General features: G+C 35.5%; 1 protein-coding gene and 1 non-coding gene across 4 annotated transcripts; one reads left to right on the top strand and one right to left on the bottom strand.

The window, feature by feature from the left end:
• Positions 1–867: 867 nt before the first annotated feature.
• Positions 868–23503, top strand: ahrrb (aryl-hydrocarbon receptor repressor b). 3 transcript variants are annotated; one of them, XM_051911825.1, is made up of 9 exons: positions 868–996; positions 1157–1278; positions 2083–2264; positions 13913–14010; positions 14206–14295; positions 17907–18012; positions 18265–18398; positions 19773–19957; positions 21259–23503. In XM_051911825.1, the coding sequence occupies exons 2-9, from the start codon at positions 1217–1219 to the stop codon at positions 22160–22162; spliced, it is 1761 nt and encodes a 586-aa protein (XP_051767785.1). In that variant the 5' UTR covers positions 868–996; positions 1157–1216; the 3' UTR covers positions 22163–23503. The 3 variants fall into 3 exon arrangements, with proteins under 3 accessions (XP_051767785.1, XP_051767776.1, XP_051767794.1); XM_051911816.1 differs by having other exon boundaries at positions 869–996; positions 18262–18398; XM_051911834.1 differs by lacking the exons at positions 868–996; positions 1157–1278; positions 2083–2264 and adding an exon at positions 12588–13358 and having other exon boundaries at positions 18262–18398.
• trnam-cau (transfer RNA methionine (anticodon CAU)) lies at positions 14923–14996 on the bottom strand. The gene has a single exon. It is a non-coding gene; the product is annotated as a tRNA-Met (tRNA).
• Positions 23504–23577: the final 74 nt, after the last annotated feature.

Here is a 23577-nt window from a genome sequence, read left to right as displayed (position 1 = left end):
AAGTTTTGTCTCCTAGTAATGGAATGTAGCATGATCTGGGTGATCTGTAAACCCTTTGGAAAAACTGTTAGTTATGCAAAAACATAAAAGCTTAAGGTGAGTTTTCTGTTATGCTAGCTGTAACTTATTTGTTTGTATTTATATACAAACTATTGAACATCATGAAGACATTAGGTGATATATTGACCTTTATAAGAAAACAATGCTGAGAAATTTGAAAAAGTCTACCAAAATGCTTCTAAAATATTTAGTTAAGTTTAATTGCTGACCCATTTAATTTGTAACCAGTCAGATAAAATGATTAACTGACACACATTTTGTTGGTTTCCTTTATTAAAATAATTAAAATTATATTACAAAACTAAATTCAGTTTACAAAAAGGTACACTGTGTGAAAGCAGAATCCTTAAATGTGCACAGACACTCAAACGCACTTCATGCTCTCCATGCATTTTAAAATTTTTATACATACGTAATACACATACACGAGGGTCGTAAAGAATGTTTAGTTATAGACGTTTTTAGTAAAAAATAATGTAAAGTCGTTTTTTTTTTTTTTTTTTTTTTTTTTTTTTAAATATATTCATGATTGTTATATTTTATTTTAAAACAATCTCTGTACGTTCAACGACACTCTCTCACACTTTTCAACACTTTTAATAAAATATTATACATCGAATAAGACTAAATGTGTTTCTCTGTCCACAATGGTGGCTTAGCTGTACAGATTCGCGTGCCCAGTTTAGCCGGACGAGTTTAGCTTTTTCGCGTCGCTTACAGTGTAAACGCTGTGCGTGCGTAAATGCTCTCGTGAGGATGCGCGTGCGGAGATCCGCCACCTGAATCACGCGCCGCAAGAGCGGCTATAAAACATTAGCGCTCGCGTGATGTCGCCGTCATGTCAAGAGGTTATTCCGTCTTATTGACATTCAGGATGATTTGTCTTCGTTTCAAATAGTCTAATTCAGTTCAATCTTCGGCTGTATGTGGATTTTGGTGAGTTTTCTCTTCATATGTTCGCTATTTGGTGTAGAACTTGTCAATCTATATTTTCTGTGAGGTGATATTGTAAAAAAGCTTTTATTGTGTCTATCAGTTTGTTTACACTTCCACGCCTCCTTATTCTGTTCCCTGTGGTTTTTCCACATGTTTAAAGTGGTTTTCCAGAAAGTAAAAAGGCTCGTTTTCAGTGTTGAGATAGCTGGACAAGTGAACAATGATTCCACCTGGGGACTGTCTGTATGCTGGAAGGAAAAGGAGAAAACCTGTTCAGAAACAGTTGAGTATTTATCAATTTACTGTAATGACACATCATCAATACAAATAACGAAAACTATAAGAGAAAAAGGTGTCACTGATTATAATATTTAAATTATTAGTAGTAGTAGTAAAATTGTAGTCACACTTTAGATTAGGGTCCAAATCTCTCTTAAATAACTATTAACTAAGACTTTTGCCTCAAACTCCTAATTACTGCTTATTAATAGTAATGTAGTTGTTAATATTATATGTTAGGTATTGTAGGATTAAAGGATGTAGAATATGGTCATGCATTAATATGTGCTTTAAATGTACTAATAAACAGCCAGTATCCTAGTAATATGCATGCTAATAAGCAATTAGTTAATAGTTAGAATTGGACCCTAAACTAAAGTGTTACCAAAGATTATTAATGTTCATTTAATGTCATTTCTTGTTCATTTCAAGGCTCTTTCTTGACATGACTTTTTTTTAATTGACAAATCATCAATACAAATAACAAAATCAAGAAAAAGATGTGTAAATTATTATTAGTAGTAGTAGTAGTAGTAGTAGTAGTAGTAGTAGTAGTAATAGTAGTAGTGGTGGTGGTAATAAAAATAATACAATTATTTAATGTTGTTTCATGTTCGTTTCAAGGCTCTTTATATGACTTTTATTGACAAAGTGTCAATGCAAATAAAAACAATGAGAAAGTCACTATTAACAATAAATGTGTATTATTAAATAATAAATGCAGTTAAAGAAATTTTTGTGCCATTTAGTCCTGTGGATGCCACACAGGTTTGAAATGTGACATTAAATGATAGTTTGCATCATCAGGAAACCAGAGAAAGCAGGTGAAAAATCAAATCCGTCCAAGCGTCACCGTGACCGTCTGAATGCAGAGCTGGACCGGTTGGCGAATATGCTGCCCTTTAGTGCAGAGGTCATCTCCAAACTGGACAAACTCTCAGTGCTGAGACTCAGCGTCAGCTTCCTGCGAGTGAAGAGCTTCTTTCAAGGTAAGAAGGAAAGTTTACTTGTGAGTTTCTCTGCTAAAAACTATGAATTCCTACATTACATCATACATTGCTGGCCCACAAACATTATTAGAATGCTTTAAAATAAATGCAAGTTAGTTTGGTATTGGTTAACTGATCTTCATCTTTGTGTTTCAAATTGGTCTGACTCTTGTCTCCTTGCACATTTTTACACAATTTTCAGATATTGCATGGTGTTTGTGTTTTAATGTTTTTGGATGATAGTAGTATGTTTTGTCGCAATTGCATTTTTATATGTAGTGTGTGTATATAACTATGGCAAAAGTTTATGGAAAACATTTCTGAAACTTTCTTCCCATGTGTCCCTTTATTTTAATTTTTAGCTCATATTCTTAGTTTGCATGTTAAATAATTTATAAAACAAAAGAACAACTGTAGGAATTAAAAATAGACTTATTGTAGTTTGTGTGGTGATGCTGACCAAACGTGCTGGTAAATAGAAATGCAGTTCTTCTGCCGTGTGTGTTATGGGATTTATTTCAGGAGGTGCTACACAAGGACAGGTCCATGTGCAGCTGTATGAATGAGCGCTCAGTGTGATGTACAGATTGCCCTCTTGTTGTGACAGTGTTTTATGGCCAACGGATCAGTGTTGTGATGTCGTGTGGAGAGCTGGCATTATTTGGGCTGTGTGCTGGCAGGTTTGCATCTCTCAAATGCATAAAACTCATAAAGTAATGGAGAGAAATAAAAAAGTAACCTTTATCAACTTAAAAGGAAGGAAAGATGTGTGCCCAGGGCTACTCATAATTTAAAGTAATATTACATTTATTTACATGGAGTTTTATACAATACAGATTGTTTCAAAGTAGCTTCACATTTAGGAAAATAAGTGTTAATGTTGTAAAATTAATCAATTATGAAAAATAAATTCAATTTAAGCTCTAAAGCAGCTCTACAGAAGACAATAGTTTCATTAATCAGATCGAGTCAGTTCAGTGTTGATTCATTTAATTTCATTAAGTGTTGATTTTGCAAAGTTGGTGGCGTTACCCAATTCAATTAAAAATTTGTTCTCATCTGATAGTGTCAGTGCAGTTAAATCGATAATATCACTTGTAAACTAACTAGTTTTTAATATTTATTTTCTCCTCAGCTCTGTTAATGTTTGTCAATTCATTAAGTGGAATCTGAATTTAAATGATGCTTTGAGGTCGCGAGAGGGCAGTTTTGGGGCCAGTTGCATAAACAGTTGCTAAGTTAATACTATGTCTTAAGAACTAGTCTGACCAACTAGGAATTAGTTAGGGCTAATCAGTCGGATTCATATTAGACCAGTCTACCATTATATGTAACTGACTTGGAGTTATGACCAGTCTTGAAGAAAAAACTTAATGACTAGTTTAATGAGTTTACGCAACTGGCCGAGTTTCCAGGTGCATTTGCACATGGTTTGTGTATTTGGGATTTTGGGTAAATTTCAGTACCTACTTTAGATAGTGAAAATCATAGCTGTCATGAATGTAGTCATTTATAATGCATGATCCGACCCTGAAGAACTTGAACCGTCACGGATCTCGGTTTGTGCCAACCTTGATCTTTCAGTTCAGATAAGATTGATGTGTGTATTATGCTCAAACATTAGCATTTTTACAAATTCATCATCTTAAGGCCATTTGCATTTTTTGGTCTGCTCTCATTTTCAGTCACCTTCATTCCAGCCATAAATTATAGTCAAGGCCTTGACAATGTAGAAATATATCAGAAATTCTAGTCAGGTTTGAAGTTAAAATATGAACTGGAATGTCGTCAAAAAGGGTTTCATGGATGTTTTTTCATTGTTACATGAAAAAAAAAAAAAAAAAGTCAAGTTAAAGAATTTGCTTTGCAAAACTAAAGGTAGAAATTATTTATTTAATGTACAGTAATTTAATATTTTGCTAATGATTAAAATAATTTTATAACATGAATCTAGCAGAACCTCATATTTATCCGACACTTTCCTGTTGTTTTTTTTTTACTTTCTTGTAGAGTTGGGTAGTACAATCAATGTCTGTTGGAAAGATAACAATATTGTCTCTTTGTTTCATGTTGTTCCAAACCACTATGACTCCCTTTCTTTTGTGGAACAAAAGGAGATATTTTGAAAAATGACTTATTTGTTTCCGTCTATATAACGAAAAGTAAATTCTTCAAAAATTTCTCAACAATATTCTTCAAAATATCTAATTTTATGTTCCACGGAAGAAATGCACATTTGTAAATTGTCAGTTCTGGGTGAATTATCCATTTAATATTGTACGTGAATTCAAGTTTGCCTAAGTAACTAATTCTCTTAATTTCTCTCCTCTCAGCCTGTGCCTGTCTTGTGTGAATAACTGTGCAGATTGGTTGTGCATGACTGAGGCAGTGTTTGGTCCAGACACATTGTCTTTTCAATTTCCACCACAAGTCTTAAAACACAGCGGAAAACTGTGAAAGCCTTTGTTGGTCCAACAGCATTTTTAGGGGCTTGTTCCATACAATTATAATCAAATCATGATTGTCACACTGCCAGGTGAATTCCAACATATTTCCGGGCCTCTCGGGATCTGGAGGGTATAAACGGATCTCACAAACTTTACTTTATTTCCTTTCAGGATGAATAAATGTATTGCTAATCCGTGTTGGGGAAAGTTACTTTTAAAAGTAATGTTACAATTTTGCATTACTAATTGTTACTTTTTATGTAAAGTAATGTTATATTACTTTTCATACTTTTTCTCACCTGTACTGGACTTGCTTGTTTGTTTTAATACCAAAAAAAGTTACATTTTTGGCAATTATAAAGGCCCTTTCACACCAAAAGTGAAATGAATAAGCCTTAAGCCCTGGGTATATTTTGTTTTTTACGCATACAGTCGAACACACAGCCTTGCAAAGTATACTTTACTTTTACTTTGTATTCTTTCATGCTGGAGTTGTACAATTGAGGGTACTTTCTAACCTCTTCGCACAATCTCTCGTCTATGTAGACCTCCATTATCGCTGTAACTTGCGTTCCAGTCTGTTCTGTTCATGCAGGTTTTCTTAGACTATCTTGTGAATCAATACCCCCAGGGCAGGGTTGCCATCTTGTGGATAAACTAATTACTTAAAAAAAAAAAAAAAAAAAAAAAAAAATTAAATGCGCATGTGTGACCTGTGCACGGTTACAAAAGTATGGTGGTGCGCGTACAGTACATGTATACTTTTCTGATGACGGAATTCGCGTCACGCACACTGTACGCTGACCCATACAATCAAATGCAAATTCACACCTGAACAGTAGAGGGCGCCGCTCAAACAAACCATTCAGCCAGTGTTGCCAAGTCTGGGTTTTCCCATGAAATTGGGCCACTTTTACACTGTTGCAGCGGGTTGTTTTTTGGTTGAAGTGCCACAATCCCCGGAACTGGATTTTTCTTTTTTCTTTTTTTTTTACCGCCTGGAATGTGATTTTTACCGGGGAACCCGGAACACGATTGGGCTAGTTTTGGGCAGGTTTTGAATAGCAATTGGGCTGGTTTTGTTACACAAACCTGGCAACCCTTCTTTCAGCTGTGCTGCCATTCTGGATTGCAGAAGTATCGGACACAGGAGAAGAAAGTTCAACTCATGCAATAAAAACATGAAGAAAAAAAAAGAAACATAAATGTTATGTTTATCTAAAGTCATTTTTGCTTATTAGTATGGTTGAATTGGATCAACGAAGGTCAGCAGCAAAGACATTGGTTAATAAAGTTAGATTAAAAACAAAGTATATTTGTGTAATTTAACATTTTTAATTATTGGTGTAAGTTGGTGTAATATTCCGAGTTTGCATTTCACTGTTTTTGTTTATTCATTTTGAGGAATACTGAATCTGTTTTTTTTGTGCAGGTGAGATGAGTAAATGCATGTTCACTTTTAGTATCCACCTTATTCCTGACTAGCCTACTGCGTTTCGAATTATGGGTTGCACTTCCGGTTTGGGGAACTTCCATTTAAAAAGACTGAAACGAATCGTTTCGAATCATAAGCTTTATTTGTAGGGCAACCTTATCCGTCAGTTTGACTGAGCTGTCAATTTTTCTTTCGTGGTTTTTTTTTTTTTCCCCAGACATCATGAGAATAACGCTTGGTATTTTAACGTAACATGTTATAACAAGAATATCTATGGCAAGAGCTCTTTTCAGTCACTGCTTTCTATCCTTGTGATTATTTTCTTTTGTCCCTTTGCATACCGCTGTAATAGTATGAAAAAGGACAACATATACTGCACATTTGTGGTCTGTTCTCCCGATATAATTTACGATATATCCCATTAATAATTCACTGGAATGCATGAAGAATCTCTCATTTTTCTCCTCAAAGCCTCACGTCTCTTTCCAGGTTTGTTTTCACAGGTGAATACAATTTATTATCTGTAAAAATGATGGAAATCACTTTGAAATATTATCACGCAATGCTGAACATTTTTTATTAAGGCAACGTATATTACATAATACGGATATATATCATGTCCGTTATTGCTGTGGAAAGAATTGCGCTTTTTCATGGCCTGTTGAAATTACCTTGTTGATGCTTTTACACTTTTAAATGTCCTTTTAATGTTCGTTGGTTGAAGGGTGAGTAGAATAATGTCATCTCATTGTACCCAGTTTTTAAAAAAAAAAAAAACTATTATTGCATCCATAGAGCGAGCCTTTCACTGACTGTTTACAGCTTAACGGAAGTTACACACATAATTCACGCAAAGCGTCATGGGGTGTAGGAAAAAGGTGGATAGAACTACAATAACCATCCTGTTCACACAGTGCATCTGCACTGACTCCTGCTTTTTCTCAATATGGGGACAGGAGAGCTGTCAATCAATAAATGGGGAAAAAAGTAAGTTGCGTTACTTATTTAAAAAAAGTAACTCAGATATTTTTTGTAAATTTAAAAGAAATGCGTTACTTTACTAGTTACTTAAAGTAATCTGATTATTTAACTTGCGTTACTTGTAAAGCATTACCATAACACTGTTGCTCATTAAGTGCTTGCTAATGCAAATATCACCGTTATTGCTCAAACTTAGTGATTTAAACAAAATAAACAAAAACCTGCATCATTTTAATTAACATGAGCATAGGATTTTGTTCATGTTTTATATCCTTTCTTATTTTTGTCAAAGTGAAGTCACTAAGAGTGACACCTGAAGGAAAGTGTTTAATGATAGCACAGATTTGTCACATGCAGTGTTTGCACACATCGCTGCTTCCAGTTCCAGCAGCTTCTTGCTACTGACAACACTGCATTAGACACACGTGCTCTAAACCGGCTCACAGAGGGTCCTAAGAGGATTGAGAGCTGCATTACACTAATGCCTAATGATAATGAGACTAATGGTATTCGTGATCTTAATAGTTCACTTGATTGGTTTAATGTTCAAGCTGATTTACCAAACTGTGCATGATTTTTTTTTTTAATAATGTAAATATATATAAGATGCAGCTAATTCATGAACTTATTAACAAACAGCCTCCATTCAAGATTTCAGCCATAGATGTGCTGTGTATATGGTGCTGTTTATAAACTTTAATAATTGTACAGGAATAGTTCACACAATTTAAATTTGTTATTGCAAACCTAATGATATACATTTATTTTTGGGTTTGAAACAACATGAATTTTAATTTTTGGTTGAATTATTCCTTTATATTTCTTAAAAAGAATAAGGTTTATAAAAAAAAAAATGTAAATTAAAATGAATACACATTTGTGGTAGATCTTTTTTTGCATTTATTTACATACTGAATTGTTATTGGTCTTTCATAAATTCATATGACCATCAATAGCTGTTTTACACCGCTTGGACGACGTCAGGCCTTATTAGGTCTTTATTCTCTGAAAACAAGACAGTGTTTAACGAAGCGGCATTTAATTTGAGTCTGAAGCGTGAGCTTAAATTTTTAACACTATTTTAAGCACTATTGTTTCCTTCAGGAAATGTTTATCTACTTTGAAAGTTCGCTGCAGTGTGTGAATAACATCTTAAACTGCACATGAGGGAGTAATTGAGATCCATAGAGCGAGAAAGAGTGTGTGTGTGTAAGATGTTGAAGAGAAGGGGGTTATGGGTAATGAATGCTCCACTGGCTCCTAGGGAGTGTTTGCGTGACTGCAGCCTGGCAAAATCCCCATCCTGAGAGAAGCACTAAGAGGGGGAAGATGCAGATCAGCTTTGGTCCTTCTGTTTAGATCATTCAACACAATCCACTTTTAGTGGCCATTTGATAACCACTTGATTAAATGCTTTTTACATTTTGAATGTAAAAAGCACTGTTTATTCTTTCGTATTTTTCATAATTAATATTTTTTGCATTTTTTCAGTTAATTAAATTAATATTGTGTAAAATATTTACATTTTTGTACTTCTCATTTGTGAATGTCTCATCATCTCAGTTGTTTTAAATAATCAAGTCAAGTCAAGTCACCTTTATTTATATAGCGCTTTTTACAATGTAGATTGTGTCAAAGCAGCTTTACATTGATAACTGGTACATTGTTTGGCTGCACAGCAGCTCTTAAAGAATAGTGTCAATGCAGGCAGATCAAAGCACTGTTGAATATCAAATGTCAAGTCAAATTTGTCATAATATACTGTCATTTACATAATATAATGTAAATGACATTATGATTGTATTTTCCACATATTTTTGGATGAATTAGAAAATAAGTCTTAGAAAATAAATCTTACTTTTGAATGGTAATGTATAAAACATGGACCAAATAATTTAGTCTTTGAAGAATTTGATGGGAAATGTTTGAGTTTTTGAGATATCTTACTTTTAGATTTTATATCTTGGCAAATCTGAGCACAGTTTGAGACATTGTGAAATTCGGAACCTCTAGAGGAGCAAAAAACATTTGTGATTTTTCTTTCATATTTTTTTTTTTATCAGTATATTATGACAAATTTGTCATCAGTTGAACACAGGGATGACAGCATCATGTCTGATTGGTCTTCATGAGGGAATGATGTTGGCTCTGGTGCCCTTCCATACGGAGTATCCAGTATCATGTTCAAATTTTTCCAGAGAATTCACAGTTGTGCAGGCGTTTGGCAGCCGCCAGACCCTCCTTGGCAAATTCTTCTTGCGTGCAGATCAGGAAAATTCCATCTTGCGTCTCTGTCCTGGAAACATTCCTTTGTTTGTTTTTATCATGTGAGAATGTGTGCTAGAAGCTGATAAATGATCCGAGCGTCCAGCATCATGCATGTGCGTGAGTCTCCAAACATCTGTTTTAGCATGGGATTGAGGATTTCCCCCTCCCCTGCATGAGAATTCCCTGTTCTTAGTTATATCTTGAATCAATCTTTTATCTTTGTTTATGAATGCATGTAATGTTGTTTAATTCCCTCATAATGTTAATATTATGTATTGGTCACCCTGACCATTCAAACAGCTCATTGTTTGCACCAAAAAAAACTGCAGCATAAAAACTGTTTCTGAAGAGATATTTATTGTCAACATCAAAACCACTCAGTAAGAACATTAATGGTGTCCGTGTTTGTTGGCAACCAGAAAGCGGTTCCTCTGCACACGATGTCGTGCGAACAACTGGTAAAAATGACCCAGATACGTCATAAAGCAGTTTGCCGTTAAGCCTGTTCTGTTGCGTTACAACTGCAATAATGTCTGCATGACATGGTGAGTCCTTTTGCAAATCCTTTATTTTCTCCTTGCACACATTCAGCCCCATCTTTATTTTAAACTGTTTATCCACGCCTGTTATGCAGCTTGGAGACAGACTATCAGAGATGTTTAAAATATTTACTAAATAAATGACATTTTTCAGTTCCCTGTGCTTTGTGTTATTCATTATATATGCCAGCATCTTTTAGAATCAATATGCAATGCTCAATAAAACAGAATTTGTAATAAGTCATGTAAAACAAGAATAATACTGCAAACAGAGCCGTGTGCCAGCAGCATGATCTCATGTGAAGACTGTTTGCAAACACGGGTTCTCTCACGCCACAGCCATTAGTTCACAAAAGGCACAAGTTGACCCCCCTTTTGTAAGGTTAACACAAGTTCAGTTGGAAAGCTATTGTCATTAGTGCTAGTGATGTTGAAATAATCTGCCGTCGGAGTGCATGTGCCTCTGCAGTGGTCTGTTATGTTTGTGTCATGTGACCAATTGACTGGAAGACAATTTTGAATTCCTAAGTGTATAGAAAGACAGATAGATAGATACACAATCTACTGTTCAAATGTTTGGGGTCAGTAAGCTGTTGTTCTTGGAAAGCAATTAATACTTTAATTCAGCATGGAAGGATGCATTTAATTAATCAAAAGTGTATTTTTGTTCAAAGAAATGTTGCCTTAGGGAGCATTAGAGACTTTAAAAAGCATTATAAAAATTCTTACTCAGAGAGAGATTTCATTCATGTTTAAATTGAGCACTGGCCCTTTAAGAGCCTGTAGTATATCAGGGTTTGCGTGACTGTAGTACACCAGAGCCTGACCTCAGAGGGATGCCAGTGGAAATTATCTGTCCATCAGAGCTCAGGAGACCAGCAATGCACAAATGAGTCTACTATAAGCCATCCTCCTCCTTTCTTTTGTATTCCCTGCTCTTCCTCAGGCACACACACACACACATATAAGGTGAAGTAAGTGTATGTAATTCCATTACTACATTCCTTACACTGCATCTATGGCTAGAACTTTATTTTACAGTCCTGTTCCCCATGTACATACTGTGTACTTATTATAGTAATTACAATAACTGGGTAATAACTAGGTACTAACCCTGAACATACCTCTAAACCTAACCTTAACCCATGTAGTTACCTTATATTAACTAGTAACTTATATTAACTGGGCACCATTTTCACCTACCATGTTTCGCTTTTGTAGTAGTTGCTTAGTATATCTGGTTGGATTGATTTTTGCATTCACATAAGGATAAAATGTCTTTGTTTAAACATACTAAGTTTTATATAAGAAATGTCATTGGACATTTTTAGTACTTTTGTGCTTCATATTCTATAATGAGAAGGATTACTGCTGAGTGGCTGTTGCAGTTGTCATCAGTGCATTTGTAATTAGTTTGTCAAAAAATATCAACTCAATAGTATTATTTACAGCTCTGTTTGACTTAGGGATGAGCAAATACTCTACAATATACATTATCTCCAAAGCAATACATCACATTAATTAATGTTTATTAATCCAAACAGTTAAAGATTGTTTTAAATTATTTTTGTACAACCTAATTAATATTTATTGTCACTCCATGATAGTTAACAGGATTCGTACAATGACAGAATTATCCTTTTTTTCTGTGAACTATGCCCTTAAGTGTGCTGTGCTTGAATTTCATGAGAGCTTTTTTGAGAGACATTGAGCAAGGAACAAAATAAAAGTAAAAGGGGAAAAAAGTTACAGAGTGAGTCCATTCTTTGCTGCGTAATATAGCTAGCGCACAAACACACATCTGCTCGTAAATTTAACCTCAATTGTCAAGAGCAGATCTGTTTTTTATTTCCAACCCCTCATCAAAACAATCCAGCAGTGAAATGAGCTGCTTTTAAAAGCCATTTCTGCCATTTTGTGAAAAGTAGCTCATCCACCTGCAGGTTTTAGCTTGTTTGGCAGCAGATGTGAAGTGAATGAATGGAGAATGAGTCTTTAGAGAGAGATGCTGGAGATTTCCCTCATGTAAGTGAGCTCAGGTTTCGTGGAGTGTTTGAATGATAAAATATGTAGGTTTGGTGGATAGTCAGACATAAATGGAGTGACGGTTTAGCAACTCGAAACATTACATGTGCCGTCAGCCCCTTCCTGAACTTTGTTAAGGTACACTGCTTTAGGAATAGGACTCATGATGGAAGATGTAAAGTTTCCTCTTCCTCTATTGTCCCATTTGTTATACTCATTCTTAAAGCACCCCTATTATTCTTTTTCAAATATTACCTTTCATGTGTATAATGTAACTGTATGTCAATGTATAAGGTCTACAAAGTTTCAAAGATCACCTCGCAAGACAAGTGGAGTTATTGTCTCCCCAAAGAAAGAACCGTTTCTGAACTGCCTGAAAGGAGTCGTCTGTATTTCCAGTCATACTTCCTGCATGAACCTATGAAGGTCTTTATTGGCTGCCAGCGAACAACATCTACTTTGACCCGCCCTCAAACACTGTAGTTGTAGATGAGGCCTGGAAGAGTTTGGTTTATGTTGTCGACATATCGTGAAAATGCTGTTTTCTGTGCTGCGAAAGCAAATCACTTTGCTGCGCTTCCAAAGGATGAGGACTCAGGCTCCAATTGATACGGTAAAACTGATGCCATCATTGCTGTTCTTATCACTCTGTGTATACAAGTGCTGAGGAAGCCCCCAGAGCTGAAATTCAGAAATTGTAATGGATGATTCTTTCCCGAAAATCACTGTAAGCGGTAGACCAATGAGAGAACAGTAGGCTTGTGGAAAGGAAGGGTTTAGAAGAGACTGAATCTTTTCAGATGAACAAATCATTTCAGAAGGTCCCCGGTTCTCAGTTGAGCCAGGTGTCCTTTTTTGTGTGGAGTTTGCATTTGCTCCTGGTGTCAGCGTGGGTTTCCTCTGGGTGCTCTGGTTTCCCCCACAATCTAAAAAAGGCAGTATAGGTGAATTGGAGATGCTTAATTGTCCATAGTTGTAAATACATGTGTGTTGAGTCCCAAGCCATGTAATGGGAGAGTTGGAAAGACCCGGCGAAAAATCATCACCAAGAAAATTCATGGACAATCTCTCACGTATGGCGAGTTTGCCCACAGAATCACCAAGAGTCGGATATGACTGAAATGGTTAATGAATGAATGGTGATGATTGAGCAGTGTAAACATCACGGCTCAGACCGTTTGTGGTTATCTTCTTTGCTTTGATGTTCTGATGTTTGGCATGAAGTGCTCACAAAAATAACTGAAGAAGAAAAAAATATTTTTTATCTTGCACATTTTTTGATTAGCACAGCTAACAAAGAGCACTTGGGTTTCCACAAGAAAGACTTTCTTTGCATTGCTTTGGAAACATTCTCAACCAGTTGTGAAATTGGGAAAGCGCATCCAGAGAATGATCAGTGGTAAAATTTTACAATAAGGTTTTATTTGTTAACATTAGTTAACTACATTAGTTAACATGGGCTAAGAATGAACTGCACTTATATAGCATTTATTAATCTTGGTTAATGTTAATTTCAACATTTACTAATACATTATTAAAATCAAGAGTTGTATTTGTTAACATTAGTTAATGCACTGTGTACTAACATGAACAAACGATGAACAGTTGAATTTTTACTAATGTTAACAAAGATTAATAAATACTGTAACATATATATTGCTCATTGTTAGTTCATGTTAGTTAATACATTAACTAATGTTAACAAATGTGACCTTATTGTAAGTGTTACAGTGGGATTTGTTTTTATGAAGCAGTGATTGTCTTGGTTTTCTTTATTTGTGAGACAGAAGGGTTTCCTATTAACAATCTTTGTTTAAAATATTTCAAAAATTCACTGTAAAATGTTCAATTAATGTCTTTATTAGCATGATTTGATATCAGAAATGTTTATGCACAGGTTTATATTTATATTTCCCCATGGTTCTTTGTCTTATGTGCTCTTGTTCCTCACAGCGGTCCAAGAGAAAGAAAATCACAGAAGTGATGCCTCGATCCCCGAGCACACGAAAGAGATTCTGTCCCATGTTGTAGAGAGTGACCTTCTCCTACAGGTGCGTTAGCCGTTTAGTTCTACTCTAAACGTCTTTCACTAAAGTTCAGAAATTGTTTAATTGTCAAAGATATTGTTTGTCTTCTGAAGCCTAAAAATTCTACATAGGTTTAGTCATGTAACTAACATTGTGCAAATTATTGACATTCCATATTTACACATTTCCCACAATAATCAGTTATTTTGTGTCTTGTAGTCTCTCTCTGGATTTGCACTGGTCGTGAGCTCAGATGGTGTTATTTTCTATGCATCTTCCACTATTGTTGACTACCTGGGATTTCATCAGGTAATCATCAAATGAAAACCTATACTCTAGAAATAATGAAATGGTTATGATCTAAAATAGCATGTAACTTGTCCAAATGCTCACATTTATATATTTTTTTTAATTTATTTTTTCTTTTTTCTTTATGTATTATTTTTATTTTTTATTTTATAATTTTTTTATTATTATATTATATTAATTTAGTGCTGTCAAAATTAGCATGTTAACACATGCAGCTCATTTTTTTCAATTTAACACATTAAAAATATTAAACGCAATTAACACAGAATCCGCTTTTCCGTCAGAATTTGGCTAGCATTACATTATATGATCACGCTCTTATTCATGCATATGCTTTTAAACTGTTCAAGCGCCACAAGACAAACAAAGAACACACTGTCTGTGAATGTGCACATAAAGACGCGCACCAGTATCAAGTTTCGCGCTTGCACAAACACTAACACAGAATTATGCCAAAATGCCCGTTTTGTCACGTATCCTCATAAGAACTGTCTTAACTTAAATGAGTTAATGAAATGTTACAGTAACACTGACCAGCATCATGTGATCTTTACATGGTCACATGAAAGGGAATAAAGAACCCCGCTCTTTCGTCTAAACGCTCTCGTTCCCCAAAAGGCACCACCCTGCCCCGTGTGAGGCTCGAACTCACGACCTTCAGATTATGAGACTGACACGCTGCCTAACTGCGCCAACGAGGCATGTCCAAAAATACCGCTCACCCTCAGCTGTTGTATCAGGATAACCGAGCCGTCTAAGGAGCTGCGTTCAGGTCGCAGTTTCCCCTGGAGGCGTGGGTTCGAATCCCACTTCTGACAAACATAACCTTTGGTTGTGGGCTCAAGCTAGAGTCTTTAACCCTCTGGCAAGTTGACCCAGTAATACATTCATGTTGACAAAGCACGGCATTTCAGTTCACATTAGTATTAATTAACATCTTAAATTAACTTAAAGAGTTGTGAAAAAATGAGATGCGCGTTAGATCTGCGCCATGTTCGGCAACGGCAGCTCTTAAAGTCACAGCAGCCTAATAAACCAGTTGCTGTGATGTCAGCCATTAATGTTAAACAAAGAACAAAGGTAACAGAGAAAATTGTAGCTTTAATAAGGATTCATCTATATTTAATTTATAATTTATGCAGTGAAGACTGTGAAGTGTTTGATAACTTTATTCAATTTCTGTATATTTCCTACCTACCTGTAGGACACACCATTATGTGAAGATTGTTTTAAGTTTGCTTAAATTAAAAGTTATTTTTTAAAGCCTAAAAATTGTTGAAATTGATAGCTTTTAGTTATACTTAATGTACAAAAATTAATCTCATAAAGATATCAGGATCAGTGGCCTTCATTCATAAAAAGATGCCATTAAACAAATATGCAAAATATACTGTCTTTAAGTTGTTTCTACACAAATTTGGAGAGTAACTGAAATTATTATAATATAAAAATATTAAAAAGTCCAATGTTTTTAATTGTGATTAATTACAGAAAAAAATGTGCTTTTAATAGTTACATTTTTTTAATCGATTTACAGCACTAATTATATTATATTATATTATATTATATTATATTATATTAAAATGTTAGATGTGATGCTAATATATTTTTAAAAGATTTCATTAATTTATTATTTAAAAGGGAGGGTAAATTGTATGTGTATTTAGCTTTCATGCACGACGATCCAGTATGTTATCCATTTTACCTTTTAAAAACAGTTCTCCTGTATCATCAGAGAAATCTAAACAAAAATCTTGTGTGGTTGCGTAAATAACCCCGCCATCTGTGCAGAAAAATGTCATGTTATAGGCCTTCTCCACCAGAATGTGGAAAAATAGTTAAGATTTTTTCACTCCTTGGCTAATTTAAGACTTTCTCACAGCCTTCAAAGGGTCAGGGTTCTTCAGCAAACAAACCTTCATTTCCAAGAAGGACATTTGATTGGATCCTCATTGAAACTGTGATAGTTTGTCATGAGATGGTTAGTCATCAAAGTGTGCTGAAAGCCATGCATGTCCCACAATGGAAAGTAAAGGGAAGGTTGAATATTTTAGGCAGAGTTTGTTGTTTATGAACAGTGGGTATGGTCGTGTGGGCTGGTAATTCAGGCATTTGTTTTATTGTTCTTCAGTGTAGAGACACGTCTGTCCGCATGCAAGCAGCCCTGGTGTCACGCAACAAACACATGGGGCTGTGAAATTTGGGATTTGCAGTTAGAAGATTCTGAGAGCTAATTTAATTTAAAAAATGTTTAATTATTATTATTATTTTATAGTTTTTCATTTTATTGGCCTTTATTAGATAGGATAATGTACTGATTGGGCAGTACAGGGATAGTTCATTCTATGTACGACTATAAATGCATTACAATAATGACTGAAAACAAAATCAACATTCAGTCTTCGACACTCTCTCAGCCCCTCAGCAAGTACCTTGGGCAGCATAATGACCAGACCATGAGAGCAAAGAAATAAAAATCAGAGAACAGGGATTAGATTAGTGATTTAATACAATATGAATACAAATAAGCTACATCAAGAGGAAATGTTTTACACCGATTTTGACTTCCCAATAACATATTACTGCAAAAGCTTAAGTTTATCCTTATCCAGCAATCTCATAACGTCATGTTCAGTTGACATGGTGGACCGCAGGTATGATTTTTATCAGCCACAGGCGCAAAATTTAAATATAGAAAATGAAACAATGGAAAAAATGAAATGAAACTAAAATTCCCAGTAGTTAGAAGCAAATCATTGTCTTAACGAGGGAGTCATTCAGTCATTCAGTCAAATGATTCCTTCAAAACGCAGACTCATTCAGTTGCTCAGAGACGCGCAATGGTTCTGTTGTGGATTTGTTGCAAAATAGATCAAAAACAGACAAGTCTAAAATAAAAGTCATATGATAGTAACTGTTGTATAAAATCAATAGGCTCAATCGTGCTGATATTTGGGAAAACAGCACTCTATGTCTCGTTATAAATGGTAAAAACAAGAACTCACACAGGGACATTTTTTGCCCCATATATCTTGATTTTTGGGGGCCATTTTTGTCCCAAGCCCCCATTAATTTCCATGATGGTGGGAGAGCAAGGGGAGGGAGGCACCTTCTGTTGCAAGGCCCATTTTAAGTGAAGTGGGTGAAACATAGCAAAGGCTGCTACTGGCGACATGACCTAGGTTGGACTCCTACAAGGACAACAGCTCTTACACTACTCTCTGTCCACAGCTCTGACATCTGACTGCTTATTAATAGTAACCGAAGCAAATGCACAAGAATAATTGCATGAATTATTAACTCATTCGACTATCTGCCAGGAACCTCATGATCTAAAATGCTTATGAAAAATGTTTTACCAGCAGTTGAAGGGACAGAAAAGGCTCCACAAAATAAATTTTGATGAGTAATGTTTCTAATGTGGTTTAACATAAAACTGAATTAGACTTTTGGTGTTGACTGTGAGACATTTGGTCATTGCATTGTGTGTGGCTCATACAAGTGTACAGGTCAATGCAGCAGTCAATAACAGAAAACACACTGATGTGGGAGCTAAAACTCTTAATAAAATGTTCTGGTTTTGTGTTGGTGTGCATGATCTTTTCTGGCAGACAGACGTGATGCATCAGAAGGTCTTTGATTATATCCATGTGGCGGAGCGACAGGAGTTTCAGAGGCAGCTCCACTGGGCGATGAACCCTGGCCAGCAAGACACTGGTGTGTGTATAATTACAATTAACACTATATAATACACTGCATATGACTTTAGAAGACCTGGAATATTGCACAATACTATTTTTATAACATTTTTATGGTGCTTTTGCATCTATTTTGAAGCTTATAAGCTCCAGCTGTCTCATTATAATTGCATGGAAAAGACTACAGTAAATTTCACTGCATGCATCTGTCAATACTCGCTCGAGTCATGTGTTTCTGAACTATGTCTTGTGTATGTGTGTGTTCTAGTAGTTGAGGATGTTGTGATGGGTCATCTGTATAGCGCTGAAGAGCCTGACGGTGTTCTTCCTGAACTGTCTCCGTTCCTTACGCGGTGCTTCATCGCTCGCGTACGCTGCCTGCTGGACAGCACCTCCGGCTTTCTGGTCAGTCATGAAATCACTCAAAATATTCAACCTCAGAGGTTTAATGACCTGTTTTAGTTTAAACTCTGATCTGAAATGTCTAATTAAAGGATTTGTTTACATCAGAATTAAAATTTCCTGATAATTTTACTCACCCGCATGTCATCCAAGGTCTTTCTGTCTTCAGTCGAAAAGAAATAAAGGTTTTTGAGGAAAACATTCCAGGACTTTTCTCCATATAGTGGACTTCAACAGTTACCAATGGGTTGAAGGTCCAAATTGCAGTTTCAGTGCAGCTTCAAAGGGCTCTATACGATCCCAGCTGAGGAATAAGGGTCTTATCTAATCTTTTAACCACAAATGCTCGTCTTGCACTAGCTCTGCAATGCGCCACGCATTACGTAGTCACGTTGGAAAGGTCACTCGTGAAGTACCGCAGTAGGGCGGAAAAAAACCTCAAAATCGTCCAACATCTTTGTTTTATCTTTTTTTTTGGTAAAGGGCATTTGACTTAGTCTTTGCACGTTCACTTTGTAGACACTGGATCGGTACTTCCACCACGTCACGCTTGACCTTTCCAGCATGATTACGTAATGCGTGGCGCGTCGCAGTGCTAGTGCAAGATGAGCATTTGTGGTTAAAAAGTATATCATTTTTAAAAAAAAAATTTTTTAGAAAATGACCAATCATTTCGCTAGATAAGACCCTTATTCCTCGGCTGGGATCGTATAGAGCCCTTTGAAGCTGCACTGAAACTGGCATTTGGACCTTCAACCCGTTGGTAACTGTTGAAGTCCACTATATGGAGGAAAATCCTGGAATGTTTTCCTGAAAAACCTTACTTTCTTTTCAACTGAAGAAAGAAAGACATAAACATCTTGGATGACATGGGGGTGAGTAAATTATCAGGACATTTTAATTCTGAAGTCAGCATGAAATCAAAATTGTCAATTCTTGTTTTTTTTATGAAATATTGCAGTATTATACATTATATATCTGTGCGCATCACTGTTTTTTTTTTTAATTAATGTGCCCTCATAATCTTTACTCAAAATATCTGCCCCTCCCTCTCACAGTGACATCTCATCTCTTCTCTGAGTACATGTTTACTGGCGCGAGGGCAGGACAACCTGTCACTCACATGAGATTGACCAATAGCAAACAATAACCATCCAATCAATTCCCCATGGACAAAAACAAGTCCCGCCCTACTTTTTTTTTTCTTGTTCAAGAAGCCGTTTCACTCGGATATACTTCACAAAAGCCAATTGCAACTTCTGTTTCATGCCAACTTTAAGGTTGCCAAGCTTTAATTAGAGGCATCAGACCTTCCCAAATGTACATGTTGCCATACACTCAGTCTGTCTCGCTCTGATTTGCTCTCGTCTCCTGTAGAACATGCAGTTTCAGGGCAGCCTGAGGTTCCTGCAGGGTCAGAGGAGGAAGACGGACGCTGGAGCTCTGCTGCCACCCCAGCTTGCTCTGTTTTGTGTGGCTGTTCCTCTAGTACTCCCCTCTGTCACGGAGCTAAAGATGAAGAGTATGATGATGAAAGGCAAACACAAAAGCTATGGCAGCAGGTACACATTCTGTCTGTCTGCTGCTGTTTGCATCTGCATTTTTGCATAGAATTACTTACTTTTTATTATTTTTCTGGTTAAATTAGTCATTTTTTTCCTAATAAGTAAATTTCTGCATTTAAATTGCATTCGATTGTTTTTAATTTAAACAATTTTAATGCAGAAAAAAAATTGAAGAAATTAAAATGATGATAAAACTACGAAAGCTTGTTTCCGCCATGAAATAAAAATAAAAAGGTAATTGCGACTTTTTATTTCACAATTCTGAATTTTTTTTTCCTCAGAATTGGGAGATATAAACTCGCAACTGAGGGAAAAAAGTCAGAATTGCGAGATAAAAAGTCACTATTACCACCTTTTACATTTTTGTATTTAGTGGCGGAAACAAGCTTCCATATGAAACTGAATTCATAACCCATTTTAATTAAAACAGGTAAAACAGGATATTAAACAAGAGAACTTGTTATATATTATATCCACCTGGAAGTATTAAATTTTGATGAAAGATTTTGAGAACAATTATTTTTGTAATGAATTGTGCACAGTAAGAAAGTAAATAGGGTCAATTTTGACTTATAGTGCCAGGGTACTTTATAAAAGTACAATATTAGTACCATAGTTAAGTAATGGTCACAGATGATACTTTTTACCATTCAAGAGTTTGGGCTCAGTAAGAAATTAATACTTTTATTCTGCAAAGATGTGAAAAGTGACAGACATTTATAATGTTACAAAAGATTTATTTTTCAAATAAATGTTGTTTTTTTGAACTTTCTATTCATCAAAATGTATCACTGTTTCCACAAAAATATAGCACCATGACCGTTTTCAACACTGATAATAATAACAAATGTTTCTTGAGCAGAAAATCAGCATATTAGAATGATTTCTGAAGGATCATGTGACTAAAGACTGGAGTAATGATGCTGAAAATTCAGCTTTGATCACAGGAATAAATTACATTTTAAAATATATTCACATAAAAAAACCCTTCTTTTAAATTGTAATAATATTTCACAATATTACTGTTTTTACTGTATTTTTGATCAAATAAATGCAGTCTTGGTTAGCATAAGAGACTTCTTTCGAAAACAAAAAAATCTTACCGACCCCAAACTTTTGGACGGTAGTGTACAGCGGTACTGTATGATTACCATATTGATGTACTATGGTTTTTACACAGTATTCAATCATAGTATATCTAAAAACATGGTACTTTGTGAAGGACATAAAGATGTACACAAAATGTAATTTGTGAGTATAAACTGCCTTTTAATCAGTTTAACTTGTACCATCTTCAGTGATAAAAGGCAACGAGTTTCCTGTGGCTCATTTGACAGTGAAGACGTGCTCAGTGTTAACTGGACAAACACATCGGGTCATGATGGTTCATGGTCAGCCCTGGCCAACAAAAGGTACAGAGGAGAGGGCTGCAAAACCCAAGATCAGCCGCTCAACTACTGTGTTTCCCCTCTGGGTGTCTGTAGGTTGCAGACTGTTGATGCTTCTTGGGACACCCGCTCTCCTGTTGCCTTACGCACGGACTCCAGTGAAAACTACCTGCTACCTGGAAGCTTCTATAAACAGGGCCATTCTGGAAAATTACGAATTGGTTGCAACACAGAATTGCAGAAGGTGGGAGGTTATTGCATCGATGGGAAGGTGGAGAGAAGGTGCATGATGCAGAATGAATGTTTTAATATGCTTCCTGAAGTGGCAATTAAGACCGAACAAGATTCTGACTCTGAAAATGGGTGTAACCCATACGGGACGCTCTGGCGCCCTGAATATGCACAGGTGAAAACCGAGGCTGATTACAATGAATATTGTACTTCATATCAAAATGGCAAGGCTGCCATCAGTGCTCCTATCAATGGACACAAGTATCTGTGTGCAGGAGTCAGCAGACCTCTTAAGTGTGTCCTGAACAAAGACCTGAATCACTCTGACGTGCCGATCGGCAGTCAGGACACACATGCATTTGCAAATGCCTCCACGGATCATAAAAGCTACATGCAGCATGATATCCGGCTGACTTATGAGTTCAGGAGTCGCAACCTGCTGCACACGATAAAACGGGAACCCGACGACTCTCCACCTTGGTGTCATGATGTTAGTCAAGAGCATGTGCAACAAAATATTACTTCAACTTGCACTGTGAATGCTAGTCTACACAAAGCAAACCCATATGTTTACATGCAGTGATCAAGTCAACATTGCTTATCAGTTACAGTGCTTGCAAGGTGTATAGATATCTTTTTTTCTATTTTTTTTTTCTTATCCACAGATTTCTGCTATTCATTCAGTCCAAACTGCTTAACTTTTTGTAGATCATTTCAGTCTTTGGTGCAGGCATGAGTTTTATTCTTATCCAAAACCCAATAATAACCAACTGTAGAACCGCAGAACCATACGTAACAGCAGTGCCAGGCCAGCAGTCTCAGATCGGTGATTTTTGTTCAATAATATTTTTTAATTATTATTTAAAATTGAGGATATTTTATGATACTATGCAATATTTATACAATTTTTATTAGCTATTTTTCCCCATTGAAAATAATACACAATTGTTTTCTAATATATTTTTAAATTATTTTTTCAATTAAAGCAGTATTCCATGTTAAATAGAGACAAGGCATTTAAAATCCAATTTTTTGAAGGTAGATTAGTGCCATCTGGTGGGAGTAAAAAAGAAAAACTTGTGTAATGTCATGGTGTAACCAGTAGATTCCTATAGTTTTATATAAAGTGGCTTATAAATTCTCTAATGGTTTTTAGTCATAAATACTTATTTTTAAGTATTTTTTTTTTTTATGTTGATTTGAAGTGTCTGTTTTTGCATTAATTTTACTACAATCGACCCTGAACACAGAGGAGGACATTTTGCTCATCACAATTAAATAAAAATGTAACAAAAATGAACAGGTGTGTTTTATTACAGCTTAATAAATCTGGGTCTGATCTGATCTTTCAACCTCTTATTTGAGTCTTTTGGCTCAATTTTACCATATTGTTACAGCCACACCAGTTCATTTGTGTGTGTGTGTAAGTGTGTGTAAGTGTGTGTAAGTGTGTTCGAGTAGGTGTGTCTGTTTTGTACTCTTTTATAGCCTCTTCCTTCCTTGCTTTTTTTTTTTTTTTTTGAAAGAATGTTTTGCATTTAAAATCTACCCGCAGGGATGATGTCATTGTCATATTTGCATGCCAAACTGTGATTTCTCACCAGAAATCAAGACAAGTGTCATGACAACAACAAAGCAGCTCTATAGCAGCATTTTATTAATACAAAATCCTGAACCTAAACCTGTTCTTTTTCTGCTTTGCAAGCACTGGTATTTCCCTCAGGACATACAAAACTAGTTAGAAAAGTTATTAGACAATTTAACCAGATTGTTTAATCAAATAAAATACTTGGGTTGTCTTCAGATACATTTTTGAGAAGATGTTTTGAATTTTGTCACTTTTAGGTACAGATTTTGGACTTACATATGTCATATTCATGTGGTAAAAGTGTGTACAGACAAATAAAGATCATATTGCATTTTAGATTTTTTTTTGTGTTTTTTTTCCCCCCCTAAGTGAATAAACATGCATTTTCATTTATATCATAGAAATATTCA

This window comes from Ctenopharyngodon idella, chromosome 2 (assembly GCF_019924925.1).
Source record: "Ctenopharyngodon idella isolate HZGC_01 chromosome 2, HZGC01, whole genome shotgun sequence".
NCBI classification, from domain to species: domain Eukaryota; kingdom Metazoa; phylum Chordata; class Actinopteri; order Cypriniformes; family Xenocyprididae; genus Ctenopharyngodon; species Ctenopharyngodon idella.
This window is presented reverse-complemented; position numbering and strand designations above follow the sequence as displayed.

Coding starts and splice junctions, on each gene's coding strand:
- ahrrb (XM_051911816.1), top strand. CDS start 1,217: ATGATTCCACCTGGGGACTGTCTGTATGCTGGAAGGAAAAGGAGAAAA. Junction 14,011..14,205: donor AGAGTGACCTTCTCCTACAG/GTGCGTTAGCCG, acceptor TGTGTCTTGTAG/TCTCTCTCTGGATTTGCACT. Junction 14,296..17,906: donor ACTACCTGGGATTTCATCAG/GTAATCATCAAA, acceptor CTTTTCTGGCAG/ACAGACGTGATGCATCAGAA.